Below are 20,650 nucleotides of genomic sequence, written 5' to 3' on the forward strand. Positions count from 1 at the left end.
GGCACACTGCCAGATGGCACTTTGAGCTGAGTTTGTCAATTTTATTTCCACTCCGTGGGAACTGGAGTTGTCTTGTATCTGAGGTCATGTCACATTTGGGCTAGTAGAGTAATAGCATACAGTTACATCATAGCCAGCAGTATATCTCACAGAATTTTGAAAGGTGTCTATTATAAATAACCACCTGTTGGCAAAAGTAAGAGGTGTTACATCTTAGTACCACGTTCAAGACTCTTCAAGCCTGCAACTGAGATACTTAAATATGATAGAGATTGAGACAAAAAACAGTCAGCATGAAGACAGTGAGAGACTGTTCAACAACCTTTCCAATACAAGTATAGGTAGAGGTATTCAAACTGAAGCCAAGAGAGAAAGGTTTCAAGACAGAGAAGAATGATTCTTCATGCAAAGGGAAATAAAACCGCAGGGAACTCCTTGCCAAAGGATGTTAAGGATGCCAAGACTGGGCTTCATGAGGAAGCTGGACAGGTATACGGAAAATGTCCATTGGAGGAATAAATAAATAAGCAGAAACCCCCACCTGGCTCACGAAACGTGCCACACTGAAAATAATCACAAACTAGGAGAATGTAAGGGAGAAGTGTGACGGGAGGAGTGTGATGTGTATTCGCCCTGGTCATACTTTTCCTCTGGTATGCATTTGGAAACACAGAGAAGATTTGGGGTTAGACAAATGTCTGGTCTTGTCCAAAATTGCCACCCAAATTTTACTGAGGAGCTACCGCAGACATGAAGAAATCTGCAACGCAGTCTGAGGCACACTCTGAAAGCCACACCAACTAGAACATACCTGACTGACCCACAAGTTTCCACCTGCATTTCATTTAATTTGTACTTAAATCAATTAAGTGTCTGAAGACATTTACAGCAACCCTATCACATATATCTGTCGTCTTAAAAAAGCACCTAATGTTGTTGTGGTGTCTAGCTGTAACACTTCATTACCAATGCAAATGCAGTACCTGCATGGGGCGAGACGGTGTTTCATACCATTTAGTTCATGAATGCAGCATGCAATGTTCCAAAATCTGACAACGTGCAAGCTACACAGGTCAAGCTGAAATATCCGCAGTGTCACCTTCTGGAAATACTGTATTTCAAAATGCTGACAGACACGTGAAATGAGAACACAAGGCTCCAGGCCTGCCAGGATCATGACAGAGTGCTTGTCAAGGCGCTCTCAAGAAAAGCACTAAGTGCAGAGCCCTTCATTTTAAAAGTAGCAATGTATTAGAGAAAAGCCAATATGAAATTAATAGTAAATCCACATAAGTATTCATTTAGAAATGGATTTCGAAACAAGGCCATTCGATTTATTATTTTCCCAGATGTAAAGTGGGAATGGACAAAGACAAGTAAATTGTCTGAGTAAGCAACAAGGATCATTAATTGTAATTAAAAAGCGCCAGATAAATATGGGCACATTATCTTATTATTTACAGTAAAATGTTTTAAAATCATTTATTAAATATTTAGCTAGAATTTCAAACTGTTCTTTCAGTGGATAATGCTTCAAACTTCATTATGGGAAGACTGCTGCAGTCCTCCTCATTGCTGATTTCTTACCTTCTGCTTTTGTGGGGCAGATCTGTGCGTGGATTCCTCAGATCAGCTCCAACCCCTTCTAGGGCAGCGTGGGGAGAAAGACCTGCCTCTGGCAGTCCACCAGGAACCCCAAGTTAAAAAAAAAAAAAAAAAATAGTTCTAAAGGCAACTTCACCCTCTATAGGCCTTCCTTTGAGCAACTAGGTCTTAGTGCAGCTACCTCCACAGGCCATTACAAAAGCACCATTGAATCAAAACCAGACATCTTTCTGCATACTCTGGTTTAAAATAAGCCTTATATAATCGTCCAAGATCTCATGCTGACAAAAAAAAAGAAAAAAAGCCTAAGTCACCAAGGATTTTTTAAAAATTAATTGTGAAATAAATCTTACTGTCCTTTTTGAGGGGTTATATTGTGCTGTGTCCTGTCTATGAGGCATGCTTATTTTTAAAGCCACGAAGCTCTAGCAGATCCTGATGGACAACTGCACACAACACAAGGGGGTAGGACCTCCACATCTCTGAGGATGCTGCTTTCAGGTGTAAAGAGACCTTTGAACAAGCAGAAGCTCAGGAGAGGCTACTACAAAAGTTATAATACGGTGTGAATCTCAGGTCTGGTATTTGTAACAGAAAAAGAGGGCATCAAGTATACCTGTTCAAGAACTCCTCTTGCCAAGTTTGGCTTGGCCAGCGCAGGTACAGATGTTTCTGGCAGCTAAACCCTTTTGAACATTCTACCTCCGCTAAAAGACACCCTCATCCTTCATTTCTAGCACCTGCTGAAAGACTGAGCAGCCTGGCTGCCAGAGACTTCAGCAGCAGAAACAGCTGCAGAGGCCAAATTTAAGCTGATCTCTCCGAGGACTAGTTTTTCCTGTCCTCAGCATCAGACCGCTTGCCACTTTCAGCCCAAGTGGATGATTTTAATTTCTCAAATTGCCTCAAAATGCCAGCAGTCCGATTATTTTTACACTGTACATAAACATTCACAACAGGCCTGCGGGGATCTGTCCTACACAGCTGTACTCAAACCACATGGTAAAAATATACCTCAGTATCAATGGTACTCACTTGCCTTGTGAGTGCTAAAGCAAGACATGCACACATGCACAAAGACAAGACTGAGCAATCAGAGGTTATGGCAGTTTTCTGATCTAGACAAAAATCAAAATAAACCAGTCTCCTACATTTTTTTTTTTAATCACCAGCAGATATAAATCTTCATAACTATTTTGTCTTATTTTTTTCTAACTCTGCATTCAGCGATGGTACGTTGTTTTTTATTTAGTTCAGGCAGATTCTTCAAGACAGTCAGTGCTCTCTCATTTTCTGTGGTGCTCACACAGCAGACACTTGACCATCTCCAATTGGAAATTTACTTAGGCTCAGAGCTTCTGAGACTCAGAGCTTCACATTGTCCCCTCCATTTACTCCCTGGTGTTACTCCCACCCAATGCTGCCATCCAGGTTCGACTAGGAGCAGGACTCTTCAAAGCCACCAGCAGACCATCAGTAGTCACCACTGAGAAAAAGAATAAGCTATAAAGAGAGGCTTAGCTGGAAACCTTGCCTCCAGCCAAGCTCTGGAACACTGTCAAATTGCACTTGGAATAGGAAAGAAATCATCAACCGAGAGTGAACCTGGGGACTCCAGCTTCCACTTGTGAAAGAAAATATTTGCTAGCATTCACTAGGATTCAGGTGTGGCTTCCTGAACAGCTTACGCTGCTCTAAATGCAGCCAAAAGAGGCCCATTGCCTCCCCTGCAACACATTCTGGCCTGCCCTCACCCTCTACTTGTCCTCTTGTGATCAGCTGGAGCACTGACCTCAAAATCAACTCCTTCCTCAAAGATTAGCACTCAGACGGAACATCTTACTCATCATCCCAAGATTTCTCTGCAAGAAATCACCTGGGAACAAAACCAGAAGCCCCCTTTCCAGGATTAAAACAAACAGCCAAGACCACCTTCCCACTTGTTATTCAAGTCACATTCCACCACAAAAAGTGAATCAAAACGTGAGCTAAAAACAACAAGTCCAGAGTCCAGCTCTGCAGAAAGGAAAATTGAATTTCTCTGAGAAAGAGCAACAAAACTGAGTGTACTGTGCTACCTCTGAAAACAGTCAGGTAACATTTCAATATGGCTGCGACCAAGCTCATAGCACCCTCTTATCAGACAGAAATTACTGCACAGTAAAAAAAAAAAAAAAAAAAAAAAAAAAAAAAAAAAAAAAGGATAAAACATATACTAGAGCACAGCTGATCAAAAATAAGCTCTGTAATGCATATCTTCAGTCAGCAACTGCTCCAAACTCCTTTGAATTGCCAACTCTTCCTTCTTAGGAGTTGGATCTACATACAACTCAACCAAAGAACAACAACAGAAAAAAGCAGACTAGTTGATTCTTGCCAGAAGATTTTGCTAGTTCTTGCAAAGAGAACTCTCAAACTTTCAAGACTATCAATTCTTTCCAACTCAGGAAACACTTCACTTGCAACTGTGACCTAAGTGCCCTGTAAAAAGAAAAAAAAAAAAAAAAAAAAAGGAAAAAAAACACTAAAGAAAAACAGCCCAACCATCAGTCCCCACACGGTTAGGGTGATGATGGACAGATATCAAGTATTTTTATGCTGTCCTGTTTCTATTCTGCACTAACACCCAGGAAACTCAACAGGAAAGGGATATTATTTTTGATGAGAAGGAGTTAATGTATAAAGCACTTTAACAAAAATCAGGTGAGGGGGGAGATGAACTCTAATCATTATTAATAAAACTTGGAAGTAACAAAAAGATTGGGAGAATGATAAATAACGGAGCAGAAAGCTTACTATAATAAGTTGAATAACTTGGGAACCCAGGACAGTGGAACACCAGGAATACTGTCAAGTAACACAGTGCAGAGAACACGAAGAAGCAGTGCAGAGGAAAAATGTTTTCACTGAACCGTGAAATTCAAATGCGATGCTACTAAAACAAAAAAGTCACTTCCCAAGCAAGGGAGTGCAGTAAGGAAGGACAAAGTTTACGCACAATTTCTATGCAAGGCACTGGTGAAAACAAAACCGTACACACAGCTAGTTCTGGCATCCACAACTCAATGATGGTAAACCAAAGAAGATACACCCAAGTTTGATTTCACTGAGATAGGTTTCTTCAAGTGGTTAAAAAAGGGAAAAATAAAACAGATAAAAAGGAAAGATGACCACTAACCTGTTACACTTTAAAATTATATAAACTTGTAATGTTTTATTTCCTTCAGCTGAACAAATATTCCTCAATTTTCTCAAGTGGCAAGAGTAAAGTAAAAGCATTTGGAAGGCAGAAGATTAGAACAAGAGTCTTCCATGCAAGGTATAGATCAAGAACTAAACTTTCATACATTTCTGGAAGAGAAATTTTACAATGGTAAATTTTACCATGGTAAAAACATTTTGGTGAGCTTAAGAGAGGAGAGGACTTAAAATAAATACCTCGGTTTCACGTGTCAACTATTACTCTTCTCTAGCCTACAAAATTTATTTTTACTTCTCTTTTCCTTCCCTTTTATTATGTTTTCATGTCCAGTGCTCTTTTACTCTGAAAGAATAATAGCTAAAAACAAATATTTCTCTCCTATTTTTCCCCAATTCTGTCTTTTCAGAAGGATGGGTAGATGTACTTCTATTATATTTCTGAGATGAGTCATTTATTTTGTTACCCAACTAAGTCAACTGTTATCAGATACCCATTTCTCAAGGGTCTGAATCATGCCACTCAAACAAACAAACAAAAACTAGCAGAGCTTGATGTTCAGAGAAGTTGCACTCTAAGATAGAAATCTCAGATTATGAAAACAAAGCGTGTTTGGTTCCCTTCCAGCACCAGAAGACCTGCATTTCATTTGGGGAACTTACTTTTCATACTGTTCTGCCTTTGAGAGAAGAAGAAATGGAACAGGCTGAACTTTTCCTTCTTCTCATTTTTTAGAACCTAGAATTTTCTAAGAAAATTAAGGCTTTCTTGAGTCCTTCTTTTCTGAACGTAGCCTGAAAGGAAATATTCTAATGCATTTCACAGCTTGATTTCGGTTCATTTAAAATATTCCTTCCACTCCTGCAAGAGCATCATCTCCATTCATTTCCAATGTTGACAAAAGTAACTTTGAAACTAAAAATCTGGAAGTAATTTCTGTGTGAGGCTTCCTCTTAACCCTGAAATTTGAACTTCAGCACAGAAAAAAAAATGTTATCTGTGAATGTGGCTTCACTAGGTTGTGTATTTGGTTCCAAATGAGTAAAACTGCTAAATGATTATAATAATTTTGGTATGGAAATACCAGCACCACCCACCAATAAGAGAACAACACAAATCCCCTATCCATCGTAAGTAAAAGAAATCCACAGCTAGGTTAAATAGGATCCAACTCCACTGTCTGAAAGTGCCAAGAAGTTCATTTTTAAAACTGAGAGACTAAAAGCACCAAGTCCCATAACTACAGGCATTATTTATATCCCAGCTGTACTCTCCCCTACAGCCCAGGCATCCCAGAACAATAATGCTGCAGGAATAGTCTTGATCCCTCATAACTCTTCCAATACAAGAGACCCAAACCAATCTTTCAAATCCTGTCAGTGACAGCACAACTCCCAGTAACAAAAGGACAGTCATCATAAAAATCTGGAGAGAATAAAGGAAACTGAACTCAACAGAAAATAGTTCAAGAAGAATGAAATACACAGTACTGGATGCAAAATTACTTTTAAAGCCAGAAATAAAGATTTAAATGTAGCTTATTCCATATTCCAGAAATACTTTTACTGCAGTTCCATAGTACTGTAAAGCAGCATAAACCATTGGTTTTGCAGAAAGGAGCTGCCCCACCTTCTCGCCCCTGCCAGGTGCTCATTCCAGTATCTGCTCTGCCCATCACGTGTGCTGAGACAAGCATTCATGCAACCACAGTGCAGACTAAATCAAATTAAAATTAAGGTTTTCTTTTTCTTTTTGCCTCAACATCAAAAATAGAGGAAATAAAAGCAAATATGAAAACATTTATATAAATGAGTGTGCATTATGGGTGTATTTGACGTGTACACAGACCAACTCAATATACATAAAAGGCTTTGCTTAACAATGCAAACATCTTGGACATTCAATTTGCTTTTTATCCCCAAGAATTAAGTGATCTTTACCTTTTATCACAGCGTCTCCACCTGCAGGAGTTCCGTTTTCTTGCGGAGCAACAAGCGTTTTCAGAATTACTTGCGTTGCCCCAAGTCTTGGCAGGGTGACATGTTTAAGAAATGGCAAATTGTTTTTCTTGGCAAATGCCTGGCTTGTTTCCCTCCTTTTCCTAAGAAAGCCACCCTCTGGAAATAAAACAATCCATTTCCGATTACGGCTCCTGTAATATTTTTCTAGATGCTCCTGGAGTAACACAAGCTGCTGGTCACGGTGTGCTTTTCCCTATAAGAATAAAACATTGCCTGAATAAAATGAATGCTTAAAAGAGACAACATCAGACAAACAATTAATACATTTCAAAGATTTCTCTCCCCTTTCAGAGACTCAAACAAGCCTCTGTGAGGCATAAAACAATATACTCCTCAGAGTACCCACTGGTGCTTCACAAACAGGCTGAAAAAAAATCGTTGCTAGCAAGGATGAAACTCTCTATTTGGTGACTTCTCTGCAGGAGTCACGTCTGGACGGTGAATGGGCACTCCACCTAACAGGGGGATGTCATCACAGAGTTTCTTATTGAACTCCTCAAGCTGAAATTACTGAACTGAATTCTGCAATACAGCCTGGAGGTCAAGCTATGTTTCTGAGGTTCACGTAGCACCAGTAATTTCTACTAGCCAAACACTAACTTTCCTTGCATCATCTTCCACACACCTCTTCCCTTCAGCCCCAGCCGGGACAAGAGCTGCACGGGCACCAGAAGCCACAGCTAGACCTCACGGCCAGGCCCAGGTTCCCCACCACCGCAGAACGGCGGATTTCTCCCCAAACCGGGCCGCTTGGTGCTTCCCCTCAGCTGAAATCAGCACCCTGACAGGCACAGTTAGGGACTGGATCTCTTCCATACCACATGCGAAAGGAGAAAAGCCTCATTTGAAAAATGAAAGGCTGGGCTGCAATGTTTACAGGTTTTCTTCCTCTAGGAGAAACTGTTGAGTGGGAAGCATTTTTTACTTTGCGCAAACTTCAAAAAAAAAAAAAAGCCCACAGCAATAAAAGTGAGAGACAGCCTAGCCAACTAGATGTATGACACCAACTTCTAGTTTGATAATTAGCTGTATATGGACTATAGCCAGGTGATAATTAAACCCGAAGGACCAAGGGTAGGGAAAAAGACTCATTAATTTCTCCTCTTTAACATATTAGGACAACTTTTTCCACTTAAGACAGTAAAATTTGTCTTTAATTACTGCAGAAATATCTACATCATCTTCAACAACAATCTTGTCTCTTCCCACCTCCACACAAAGCAAGAGCAAGCCACCCAAATTTTCACAGGCATGAATTTACATGAATTAGCATTTTAAGGGTTCTCTAAGTTCAAGGCATTGTCACAAACCTTCCACTGTACTTTTTTTTTCCCCTGGCAGGAAGAGGGAAGTAGTGGTGTTAAGTGGAAAACAAGAAGAAACAGTATTTTGTTAAAGACAAGTTTTGTGAAAGTCTGTATCCTAAATTTTAAAATCTCACCACTGCAATTATTTCAAACTTACCTCATGAAAAGGAAGGGAAATGCTCTGCCTGCTCATATTAATGCAATTAAAGAGCAATATAAGAGTTCCTCAGTTAAAATGGTCTTTTGACACCAGACCACAGGGCTCCAGGATAGCACAGTACTTAAGAAAAGAGCAGTGAACAACGAACTGTATGCAAGTTAAATATCAGAACTTTCCAAAACCTAAACATACCTGGCAAATACAACAGGTGGATAACTGAAATTTAGCAAACACTGGCAGGTTTAAGATTTGGCTGTAATTAAGGTGAAAAGCAACCATAACAGCTAGTGGAACACTGAAGAACCCTGGAGGATAAATGCACTTATACTACCCAGAACAAACAGAAAGTAAGTCATACAGGCACAGGAGAAACTCCTTAATACAACCAGTTCTGGAAAGTCATGGCTACTTGATCATCATCAGAGGGAACAGGCTCAGCTTTCTTTCTTTTAGAGGAAAGAAAACAGGTAGCAGCAAAGCATTGACAAATTCTTTAGGGTGCCATGCTATCTGCATCATCAATATGGCAAGTTACTGACAGTCTCGGTTACCTGTCAACTTCTCAATGGGAGAAGAGAAAGCACCATTCTCCTTCTAGTAGACGCCAAAAGCATTCCTAAAACTGCCATTGTTGCTGCTCATGAAAGTGAGGCTAACATACCTTTTTAACCAAATCGGTTATATTGCACCATCATCAAATTGCTTATTATTTCTGTAAAATAATGTATTTGCTCATCCAAATATTAGTAGGGCCTTTCTACAGTTAGGTAAAAGATCATTACTCTCTCACACCCTAAGCATGTCTGCTACACCCATTGATAAGAAGCTACCAAATGACTCAGAAACATTTTATTTTCAATATGTTTGTATGTAGACTTAGGATGATATTTTGTTTTTGATGTTGCAGACCTCAGTCACTTGAAGAGGAATGTAGAAAACTATTTTTTGCAGCTCAGTAATAGTTCGGCTTTGTAACTGGAATTGCAACAACACATTCAGAAATTGTAATTAACAAACTGACAGCCACGTGTACCTCAAAATGTGTATTTTGTGAATTTTAACCACTGAAATATATTATGAAGTATCAAACCTGTTCTTTTCAATACTCTCACAGTACGCTGTCGTGTATCTCAAGACCTTAGCTTTATTATCTAATTTTGCCTGATGTTTTCTAAACAGGAGTCTGGTTTTAGTTAAAATCTCACTGTAGATGTTTATCGCTGTATTTCTTTCTGAGTAAATTAGCTTACCCTCCTATGTAAATGCAAAATACGTGGATTTTCTCTGGTTGCCAACAGAACTCAAGTCCAGACAAAAATAAAGAGGAAAGAAACATGTATGCTAGATACTACTGCTCATAGCACCAGATCCATGCTTACCACTGTACTTTTACGTTTCTACTTTTACAGTGTAGTTTAATCAACACCTAACAAACTCCCCCCAAAAGAACAAAAACAAAACAAAAGCCCAGGGAAAAAAACAACTAAAGAAAAATAATAAATCATTTTTTCACTTATTAACATTTAGGATGCTGGGCCCAACACATTCTTTCCTGATGCTCAAATACTAATTGATCCTCAAGAATCCATTCATTGCTATTAATGCAGGTCCACCACTGCCTTAAACTGGTACCGTGTCACTGTCAAAAGGAATGGTCCTGCCTTTCTCTATCTGAAATGCTGACAGTCAGAGCAGTGAATTAACCAGGCTGACTGCACAGCTTCAAGGTCACTAAGGAAAGAAGAGAGAGGACCATAATGGGCAGTGAGAAGTGGAGAGACAAAGAGGAGGACTACCCACGTACTTTGGTTGTCCAGCTCTCACAAACGACTTTCATCATAATCGAGTCCTGTAGACATTCATGTATATGCAAGTAAGAAAATAAGCTTTAAAATAACAAATTTCAGAATATACTGAATTAACTCTACCAAAATACAAACACATTTCAACATAGTTATTTCATCCTGCAAAGCAACCTTGAAGGACTTGCACAAGTAAGTCCTGTAACACCAAAACATCCCAAATATAAGGATAAATCAAAGCACTGTTATATGTTTCCATTTACCTGTCTTATAAAGAAGTCTCCATGGATTAGAGACACAATGCCAAAGTTTGTATACTTAAAAATATGATCCATCAGCCACATCATCTGACGGACAACCTGAAAAGTTAAAAAAAAAAAAAAAAAGGCTTAGTAAATATAATGTGTAGAGACTTATGTATATACCAGTCACCCTCATAACAGCAATAAAACTAGCAAACATATGGAATAAAGTCCTTTTGCATCAAAGTATAAAGCTACACAAATGCTATGCTTCTCCCTCAAGAACAGAATCAAATACAGACTGCCTTTTTGTAATATAACATACAGTTGTACTCTATTAGCTTTATGCTACAGTCATTTCTACTCGGTCTTTTTGCACAGGAGGTATAATGCTTCTTATTGACATATCATCACAATTTTAAGTCATCTGCAAACTAAAACCATTTCTGGTGTCTGTTAAAGGTCACAAACCAACACAGGTTCGTGTTTGAAATCTCCAAGTGTTTTATATCTACCACAAAAATGTTTCCTTACATTTTTTGTACTTGATTATTTCGGGGTGAGATCATTTTGTTCTCCTGTTTCTGATGTGCACATGCTCCCCACATGCTCACTACAATCTCTGAACAGTGGCGTTCACTGAGACCTATGCACAGCCCGCATACCATTACGGATTTCTCTCGTGGCAGAGCAGCCACATGCGTCCCTGAGAATTTCATTAAGTCATGCTCCTTGTCCTGGCCAAGCAGCGTGGTGAGAAAGCAGAAACAGAGTGGAGCCATTAGATTCCCCCTGACCATCACTTTTGTAGGACAGCGAAAGCAGATACATGTGCTCAGTTCTCTGAGATTTAAAATAAGAGAATTATTCCAGAAGTAGATAACAGAAGGCAAAAGCTTCTGCTCCCAAGGTCCTTCCCCTCTATAGCTCCTGTACGTATATTTTAAGAGGAGTAGAAGTTGGCTCTCCAACACTGGAAGATCCAATGTCTCATCCATGCTGTCAATGATACGTTAGGCTAGCTGCCTTCTACTCTTTCCTGTGTTAGAAGGCTGCACAGACTGCTCCAAGTTCAGTGAAACTCAGTCATGTAACATAATACTTTTCCATTTATTACAATCCAAAGAGTATGGAGAACCACTGTAATTCTCTGACAGTCCGAAGATCATGTTTTGTGGGAATTTTGTTTCATGAAAAGAAAAATAAAAAGCTTGATAATTTGCAGTACCTGTCTAGAATTGCATGCATCAGTATTTCTTCCTTCCAAATAAATCTAATCCTCTCTTGGAGTGTTCTGATTACCTATTCTCCCTTTTGACCACAGAAACTATAAATGAATCCTAGATTATATATTTGGAAAAAGCTAACTGTTACATACTCTGCTTCTTTTACTTATCCTTAAACAACTGCGGCCAGATTCTTAGCAAAGTGAAATTTTTACACACTTAGGAGAACATAACTGCCAAAGAACATCTAAGATGTTTTATTGCCTTATACATATAGCTGATATCTCAGCTAAATCTAAATGTCACAGAATGCATTAAGAACACTGTAACTTTTGTGGGTTTTTCGTATCAGCAAACTTTCTATTTGAAGATTTTGGATAACGCTAGAGCACTGTTTTCTGGACTTTCTAGCATCACTGGAAGTGGAAGGGGAAACCACGTCTGAGAGAAAAGGACAGCTCTGAAAGACATGAAACACTTCGCTCTAGAAGCAAACATCCATTTCTTTTCTATGACATGCTAGTATCCTCTCCTGTCTGCCAGTGACATTTCTTACTAGATGTTAAATATGTAAGGGAACAAAGACACAGTATGTATTTGTGAGGGATAAAAAACAAAATTAGTTCCTGGATACAACTGCCCACTTGAGACTAATATAGGTGAAACATTTTTTTATTGTTGTTTTTTTTTCAGAGCTTCTCATTCTCTCCATTTCAGTAAAAGAGAAAGCCTTAGGGAAATAAAAAAGAAATAAAAGGTGTGCCCTAAGGGCAAGAATACAAAACACAGCATTACTGAGAGGTGTTACTGCTCTTCAAGGCAGCATAATACCACCTCTTCATGTCCATGCACCAGCCTAGAGAAGACATGTTGTAGAGAACTGCATCCTTTGTCATCATCAAGTTAAAAATACTGCTCAAATTCCACTGACGATGCTTTAGTCTGCAGCAGCACCCATATGACCCTCAGCATTCATCTATTACTTTGGCTTTTTTACAAATATTTTTCTATTCTATCAAGTAGAAGCTAAGCCAACATAATCTGCTTGGCCAGAGGAGATAAACAAGCATAATAATCTGCTTCCCTGAAAAGAAACAGTTTGGGTCTTTTGAGGAGTCAGCCTTGGTCCCCAGATGTACTGGGGCAATCCAAGAAGAAGAATTCCCGCCCAGCAATGCCGGGGCTTCCCTCCTCCCAAACCACTTTTTGTGGCTGTGTGCCAGCTGGGCATTTAGATCTCAAATTCAGATGACTGTAGTTTTATCTTGAAGGTTGATCATTGATTTGCAGGGTCTGAAGTCCCATCTCACCATGTTTTAGGTGACAAGAGTTTCCAACTACCATCCCTGGACTTCCTCAGTCTTGTTGAGAAGGAGTGATGCCACTGTGTCAAAGACTGGTGTAACACAAGTTTTAACTAGGACAAAAAATACATACTGCTGCCAAGTGGGCTACAGAAAGGCAAATCTCAGAGCTCGGTGATTACAAATCTGCCTGTAGGCCTGTGTAGGTGTACTATAAAGTACAAAAAGGAAATACAAATATTTTATGTATGTTAATTGATGAATACACACAAGCACATAAAATCAAAAAGGGGGAGTTGAGATGGTAAAACACAATCATCTTGTTTGCAATCAGAAAGCAAACTAGATTAATGGGTATTCCTTCTGTTCTGCTACTAAGGGCAGAGCAGAGCAAACTGGAGGATAATGGTGGTGGCTCTTTCTTTTAGTGTCCTCAAGAACAAAACAGCACATATCACGTGAGTCTCTAATCACATGTATTTCAAGTAGGTTAAGCAAAGACACTCAACATTTTTGAATGCAGGCTCACAGGTGCTCATGAACGGAGAATTTTTGGATGCTGTTTCAGGTCCTTTTTTCTACACCAGTCCCACTTAAGCAAAGTTCAGGATGCAGAAAATAGTTTTTAATGAGTTAATAAGAAATGTAGGTGTCTCCTATGCCCATTTTCTATATGCCCATTTTCATTTCACCCTGCTTAGATTTCATAACAAAGCAACCTGAATAGACCGACTTTCATTTTTAAAGCACCTGTCCATAACAACAATGAAAGCCAGGTATGCATGTCTTGAAATTTGTACTACAACAGCTACAAGCTCCATTTTTTTCCTCTCCATTGTACTGTTTCTGTTCTTAATTAAAAAAGTAATCAAATTTATCAGTCCTAACCCAGCCAGAATGCAGTAATAGCAGTATTTTAATCTAGTTCTTTAACATAGGCATTAAAGGTTATGAGACCTCAACCAACTTACTAAAGTGAATTTGTTTAAACACTTTCATAAATTGGAACAAATTTCTTGACCTATATAAAAAGTGTAATAAGGTCACGTCTGATTCAACAGAAACCTTGCTGTCTGTGACTTGTCTTATGGTATTAGTCAAACAACACCAGACCAGCCCTTCCATTAAAGCGTAACTTTTAGCTAAGTTCCACTTCACTAATAAAAGATTAAGTTTTCTTTATCCACCTAAGTTAATCTGACAGAGAATAAATGTCTTAACAAATGCATTTTAACTTAGTGTTTAATAAGATTAAGTTTGCTTAAAACAGATAAGATATGCTATCATCTGTATATAAGAATTTAGAGAACACTAGAAAAAAAAAGTCAGTTCCTGACCTGGCCCTTAGGAAATCTATCGTCAAGCTGGAAGAAAATTTTTGTATTCTACTTTGCTACACAGAAAAACAGAACTTAGTCTTAAATTGAACACTTCTGACTTCTTAAATTAACAATTAAAACGGCAGCAGCAAATGGATACATGCTTGTTGCTTAAATCTGGATTCAGTCCATATTGCCTTGCAAAGGACAATAAAAAAAAAACACTTTGGACCGCCACAGGAGGAAGTTCTTCCTAGTTCTGCCACTGCCTTATCACTGAGAGGCCACCTTTGGTACGTTATTTTACTTCTCTATACACTCTTCTGTGTGAGATGGAAATGAGCCTTTCACTTTCACAAAATACGTTGAGCTGAAAAGCGTCTCCCAAGTGGTAAGAAGTGTTTAGGAACTAACACAACTTAACCGTTGTCATAAAGGCAATTCTTGGAAATTACTATCTTGTTACTTACAGACAAATATCAGAGTTACAAAAGACTCCACGTTAAGTTTAAACTCTATTTAAAAAGAAAAAAACAAAAAACTGCCTCATTTAAATAGCAGTTTATTATATAATGATTTCTTTTGGATGGGTTCCCCCCTCACTCCCACAGTGGTTTCACATTCTCTTAAAGAGAAGAGAATTCTCCTGGTCAGAAATATGATGCATGCTATTTAAAAGTGCCTGATTCAGCAAGTTCTATCAAGGATAAACTATCCTGATCTTTCTCATTATTTTTAGCCAGCTGTACCACTCATGCAATATTTTAAGAATGCGTTGAAGTTTGTACTTATTTTTTTTATTAGCTAAAAAAAATTAAAGCCACTCTAGGCTCTGGACATGTATATTCCAAGAGCAACAACAGCAACTCTAAGGGAAAAATGCTGATTTTTAAGGCTGCTTTGCTCTTCTAAAAACCCACAAACCTAACATTCTCCACAGTGAGGGTTATTTGCCACCTCAACACCTTCCTCCATTTTTAGGATCTTCTCCACTCACTGAAACTTGCTCTGTCCTAAACTGAAGCTTTTTAGCTAAGGAGTCAAATAGGATAAACATAGCTTAAATCATACATATGGATGCGCACACTAGGAAACATACATGAGTCAACAAACCTCTGTGATATTTAAAGCACATGAGACTTCAATAGTCAAGATTATATGACATACACATCCATAGGACTGTATCTTCACAGTCACATCTTGATCACAAAAGACTGTCCTATGCATAATTTTGATGAGTACTATGACAGAATAAATGTTTCCCTTCATTTGGGTATAGTACAGAATACCATACAAGCCTAACTTCCTCAATTCCCAAAGGTATTAAAAGCACTAAAAGTAATTCTAGAACATTTTCTTCTCTAGGTTATAGTAGAAAGGAAGAAGTAAGTCTCTTTCTTCAGCCTTGAGTGGCATTTTCGTACTTTCCAATTCAAATCTTTGAGGAGGTTTGTTTTTCTTTTGTTTTTAAATCGGCTCCGCTGGCATAAGTAACATCTGGGAAAAATTCTACAAAAAATGTTAAATGACTGGTAGAGATATAGTGGATACATAATCTATATTAATGTACACTAAGAAAAACAGTGTCAGTTACAAGCTGTGCAAAGAGCAGCTGTGTTTTTTTTTTCCCTTGTTTCCCCACAGTATGAGGGCAGGAAAACCAACAACACTAAGACAGACCCAGCTGATGAAGCTTTTCAACTTGCCAGGTATGTCCCTCACCATTTGTAGCCTAATCATACTTACCCTTTTCCCCTAATTTCCTCATTGATTTAATTTTCCATTTAGATCCATTACTCTAGTTTCTAGCGCTACACTCTTAGACATGAATTTTCTGAACAGCAATGTGTGAAGTGACTGACATTAATTGCACTTCTCACCATGAAATGCTTAAGAGTCTGTGAAATAAGAGCTTAAGCAATTTTGACCTTAGCTAGCCTGGATGTGCTGTCCTAGGGGAGTCACTTCCACTTTCAGAACTCCAACCAAAATCCCATACAGACCTTGCTTCTGACTTCATGAGGAAAATTCTACACTGGAATAAAGTCATAACCAAGAAGCTGTGTTGGTTTCACAAAGTTGGTATGAATTGCAGAAGGACATGTGGTGAGAGGAAAGAATGGAGGACACGATTACCTGCAAGGATATCTGCTTCCCTCCACGTTAACCTAGACCTGCACACTGAGTCAGCTTGTATATGACATTCCCTAAAGGCAACGTTTATGGTCTAAAACGTGCTCCAAGGTAATGTTACATTAAATGAAATCTAAACAAAAAGCTTCCTATATTCAGAGCCTTGGGATTATTTGATGGATTAACAGACAAAAGAAAGTAAGTCATCAGCACCGCACACAGCCACACACACACCCAAGGTTACAAATTGCAAACAGAAGCTACCCGTTCCCCAGTTGTAGCCTACCGTGCCTTTATCCTGAAGGCACATCATCAGAGTGCAGACATCCCCTGTTGCTTGATGGTTCACCAGCACCATGGCTTCATCTTCCGATACTGCTTTAACATCATCACCCCATTCCACTACTATTGAAAAAGAAAAATAAAAGGTAAACTTTGTAATGACCACATTGCTAATTTCACTATAAAAAAAAAAAAAGACCTCCACACCCAAACACTTATAACAAAGAAACCTACATGCTACATGTCAATTTAAATTGGCACATAGCATAAGATATGCTATATTAGCAAGACCGTTTCTCCAAGCAAAGGGTATCCAGCTTAGTTTTAAATTGCATGCATAGAATAAGAACAAAACAAAAATACTCTATCAGGACATACGCAGAGATTGATCTTTTTGTCATTACACCATTCTATATTTAGGGTCTCAAAATTACATGAGGTTTTGACCCAGCTTTCAAATTCAACCATCTTGCCTCATTAGATTTATTTTTTTAATCATGTTGTAAAAAAAAAAAGCTTTGTTTTACTGTTTGTTTTTTTTTTAAACTTGGCAAGTTTGCTTCATTTCTACACGTACAACTATTAAGCTACTCGGGTAAAAGAAAAAAAAACTTTAGTTGGAACATTCTGTTTAAAACACTACATTAAACAAACTTAGTAATTCAAATCAAGTTAGCTGTAAGCAAGAAAGTGGGTTCAGAAAATGAGCTGCTCAGACGACAGAAACTATTAGTCACTATTTTGTAGACCAGAGCCCAGATACTCCAGTGGCAAGAATGACATCAGGAGGAAGACACAGCTGTTGATCATCCAACATCTATACATCTATACTCACTAACAAAACTATGCTGAGGTGAGGAGGAGGAGTTAAAATCGCTAGTTGCATCATCACAGAGTAAATAAATAGAGAGTAGAAGGCCTCCTGCAGAAGAACACAGGATGGAAAACAAAAACGCCTGCCATAAATCAAAGACCAGCATGCACCTAATGCTCTTACTGGGGCAAAGAGACCAAAGAGCAGAGTCTGACCCTCATCAACAAAAGTGATGGTTACTGCAGCTCAAGGGAAAGGGGAAGGATGGAAAGGCTGAGCAGTTCTATGAAGCTCAAAAGGAAAAGTAAGATGCATTGCCCATGCACGTAGGACATGATTATTTTTCTGTATTCGTTCAGGACCTCAAGTGGTTCTCACTGGCTATTATCTCCATTTCTGACCTCAAAGGCGGTATGTCAGCTCCACTACTGGATCTTTAGGACCGTTAAGAAAGGTTTTGTTAACAGGTCTCCTGGCAGCAACCAGCCCTCCCTGCAGGACAATTCAAGGGTTATACTTCTGCTGTGTTCCCAGCTGTAGTTTAACTGAGGAGAAACCCATAGGCTACGCACTGAAGGCAAGAAGCAATAACCCGTGCACAGCTCCCCTGTCCTCACAGAAATCCAATTAGCATCATATATTTGAAACTTGCTGCCTATCTTCCATCAGCTCCAAAAGCAATATGATCTGAGACTTAAGCACAAAGTAAAATAAAAAAAAAAATACTCTACTTGGTCACAAGTAGATGGAATCAGACTACAAATACAGAGAGGGGAAGCCTGTTCATCCCATAATGTCCGACCTTCCTTCCTCTCCCTGGCAAACTAAGCACAGGTCCTTCCTAATTTTTCTCAATGTGAACTTTGAAGATCATCTTTGTTCCTCCTCCTTGATTACACGCAAATTCCCTCCGATGTCCTCTCTAACTCCATGGAAGGTATGAAACACCTGAATGCCGCAATCTTAGCTGATGAGGCAGGTGCACAGTCAAGTATTTCACATTCCTGGGCATGGCAGTACCCAACAATGCAAAAAAGTCAGACGAAAGAAAAACTGTCTTAAAGGAAAGGTATCAAGCCCATTTTGGAATTATTACTTCAGCAACTTTACTAAGGAGCCAATACACAAATAGTCATACTTAACTGTAGCTTTCCAACAAAAACTGAAGTACTAAAGTACCAAAAACTAAGCACTAAATACATTGAGCATTTGCAAAATAAGGTGGCTCACAAATGTCTAATTATTACTAAATAAAACCATTTTACTTCTAGATCTGTCATTGGGGGTGGGGGAATCTTTACCATAGAGACTTCCTTGGAATACATCAGTTTATATTATTAATCACTTCTACCACAGAACAGTTTAAAAAAAGCAGTTGAAAAAGAAACTATTTTTAATCTTGGAATGCATTTCACAGATCCAGCTTTCTGAAGGATTAAAGTAAAGTTCATAACAAAGTCATGAGAAGTAACACACAACTGAAAACAACTGAAGAGGAGAACTTATAAAGCTTGTTTTGCAAAAAAAAAATTATATATATATATATGTATTTATATATATAAAAAAGAGTAGCATACTAGGCAAAGACTAAGAGGTGACCTTGACATTTTCAGATAGGTCCCAGTCAAGTGAAAATAGGGAAAAATAAGCTTCTGCTGCTACCTAGAGTATTTTACCTGCTCTTGTTAGATATAATATGGGGCAAACACTCAACCAGCTTACTATGCACTAACGAGTTTCAGCAGAGATGTAGTACCAAGGTGAGTTCTGTGGCAAGGTTAACAAAAGTTTCATTTAATCCTTTAGTTGACAGATAAAATGAATTGAGTAAATCAAGTGGTAAGACTAATAGCTCAACCTCTGCAGCTCAGCTGACAGGTAGTAAGTTATTAAATCACAGTGATTCAGCTGTACATCCCCTAGCTTCTTTTCCCTCTGACATTTCTCCTCAGGCAACCTGACTGTCTCTTGTGCTTAATATCGTTTTATGGTCAATTGATTGAGCTGATTATCAAGGAGAAAAGAAGCAGTTTGTACGAGCCCTTCACATAGCATTTCTGGATGGGAAACAGAACAGCAAACCACAAAAGTGTGCAGAAGAACCACTGTCATTACCACAATTTTTTAAAGAAGAAGGAAAAAAAAAAAGCCATCTAGCTTAAATTCACAGTGCCCTTTAAACTCAGTGGAGGAATAAATGTCCCTCCCAGACTTTCCCACTGCTCTCAAGTTTTCAAAACGAGCATTTTTCTTTAAGAAATACTTGTGCCATTACACTCCTCCATTCCAATTGGAAACACTCAAATCAAAGCCTCAGATGCATGGCAGCAGAACCAGGCACAGTGCTTTGCTCCACTGTAACAAGACAAAAACAGTTCAAAGACAAATATTTGTTGCTCAGGGTGCCTGCAAACCAGTAAACATTCCTCCACAACTTCCTTGTATTGCCAGGACACATTTTATAACGATACCAGCTCTGTGTCTACAGCCCTGTAACAAACTTCTGTAAATGTGGTGTAACATAGTGAAATAATATAAAGAGAGGGAGGAGCAGGAAATCAGTTTAACCTGTTAATCTGAAGCCATGGTAAATTCAGTACTGAACAAATCTAGTAATCCTGATGAGTAATGAAATCTTTTACCAGCAGGAGTGACACAAAAACGGCTTAGCTGTAAGAGAGACTTCATTTGTGACTTAGTTTTGTAAGCAAAAGGTTTCTCCAGGAAAGGATGAAGACACAGCATGCAACTGCAAGTAAATGCAAGACAGAAAGACTTTTCCTTCCAAGTCCAAGATGTACACAAGTCTCTAAAACCAAGAAAATATTTCATAAAATGAGCTGCAAGCTGAGCTTTTTATGATCTAATTCTTGCAAAGCTTAAAGAAGAAAATAAAAGCAATAAAAGATTTTTTTTCACATTGTAACTCAACTATTGCACATCTAAATGCAGCTATGGAGAGCTGTCAGAACACTTGGCTGCTTTGTAATCATGTCCTTAACATAACTGCATGCATGTAAGTGATGCTATGAATAAATATTCAAGCACTCTAATTGCAGCATGTCATTAGGCTGTGCAAATCACTACTCAGCTAGCTAACAATTCAGCAGGTTTATGTCGTACTTCAGAACATACCTGGCAAGAATGACAGCCTAGTATTCTGCATGTTGTCTACAGGTGAAGCAGTCCTTTGATTTGCATAGCAATTAATATGAACAACTTCACTTTGCACACTG

At 38.6% G+C, this 20,650-nt stretch overlaps 1 protein-coding gene across 2 annotated transcripts in view; it reads right to left on the minus strand.

Annotated features, from left to right (window-relative positions):
• Window positions 1–20,650, minus strand: part of LPGAT1 (lysophosphatidylglycerol acyltransferase 1) — a 66,694-nt gene that overhangs the window by 23,330 nt on the left and 22,714 nt on the right. For both annotated transcript variants that reach the window (XM_035560374.2, XM_035560382.2), the window contains exons 3-5: window positions 16,605–16,723; window positions 10,358–10,453; window positions 6,745–7,018 (exon numbers count right to left, since the gene is read on the minus strand). In XM_035560374.2, coding sequence (XP_035416267.1) covers window positions 6,745–7,018; window positions 10,358–10,453; window positions 16,605–16,723 — 489 coding nt within the window. The remainder of the gene's footprint in view (window positions 1–6,744; window positions 7,019–10,357; window positions 10,454–16,604; window positions 16,724–20,650) is intronic.

This window comes from Cygnus atratus, chromosome 3, assembly GCF_013377495.2.
Source record: "Cygnus atratus isolate AKBS03 ecotype Queensland, Australia chromosome 3, CAtr_DNAZoo_HiC_assembly, whole genome shotgun sequence".
Classification (NCBI taxonomy): domain Eukaryota; kingdom Metazoa; phylum Chordata; class Aves; order Anseriformes; family Anatidae; genus Cygnus; species Cygnus atratus.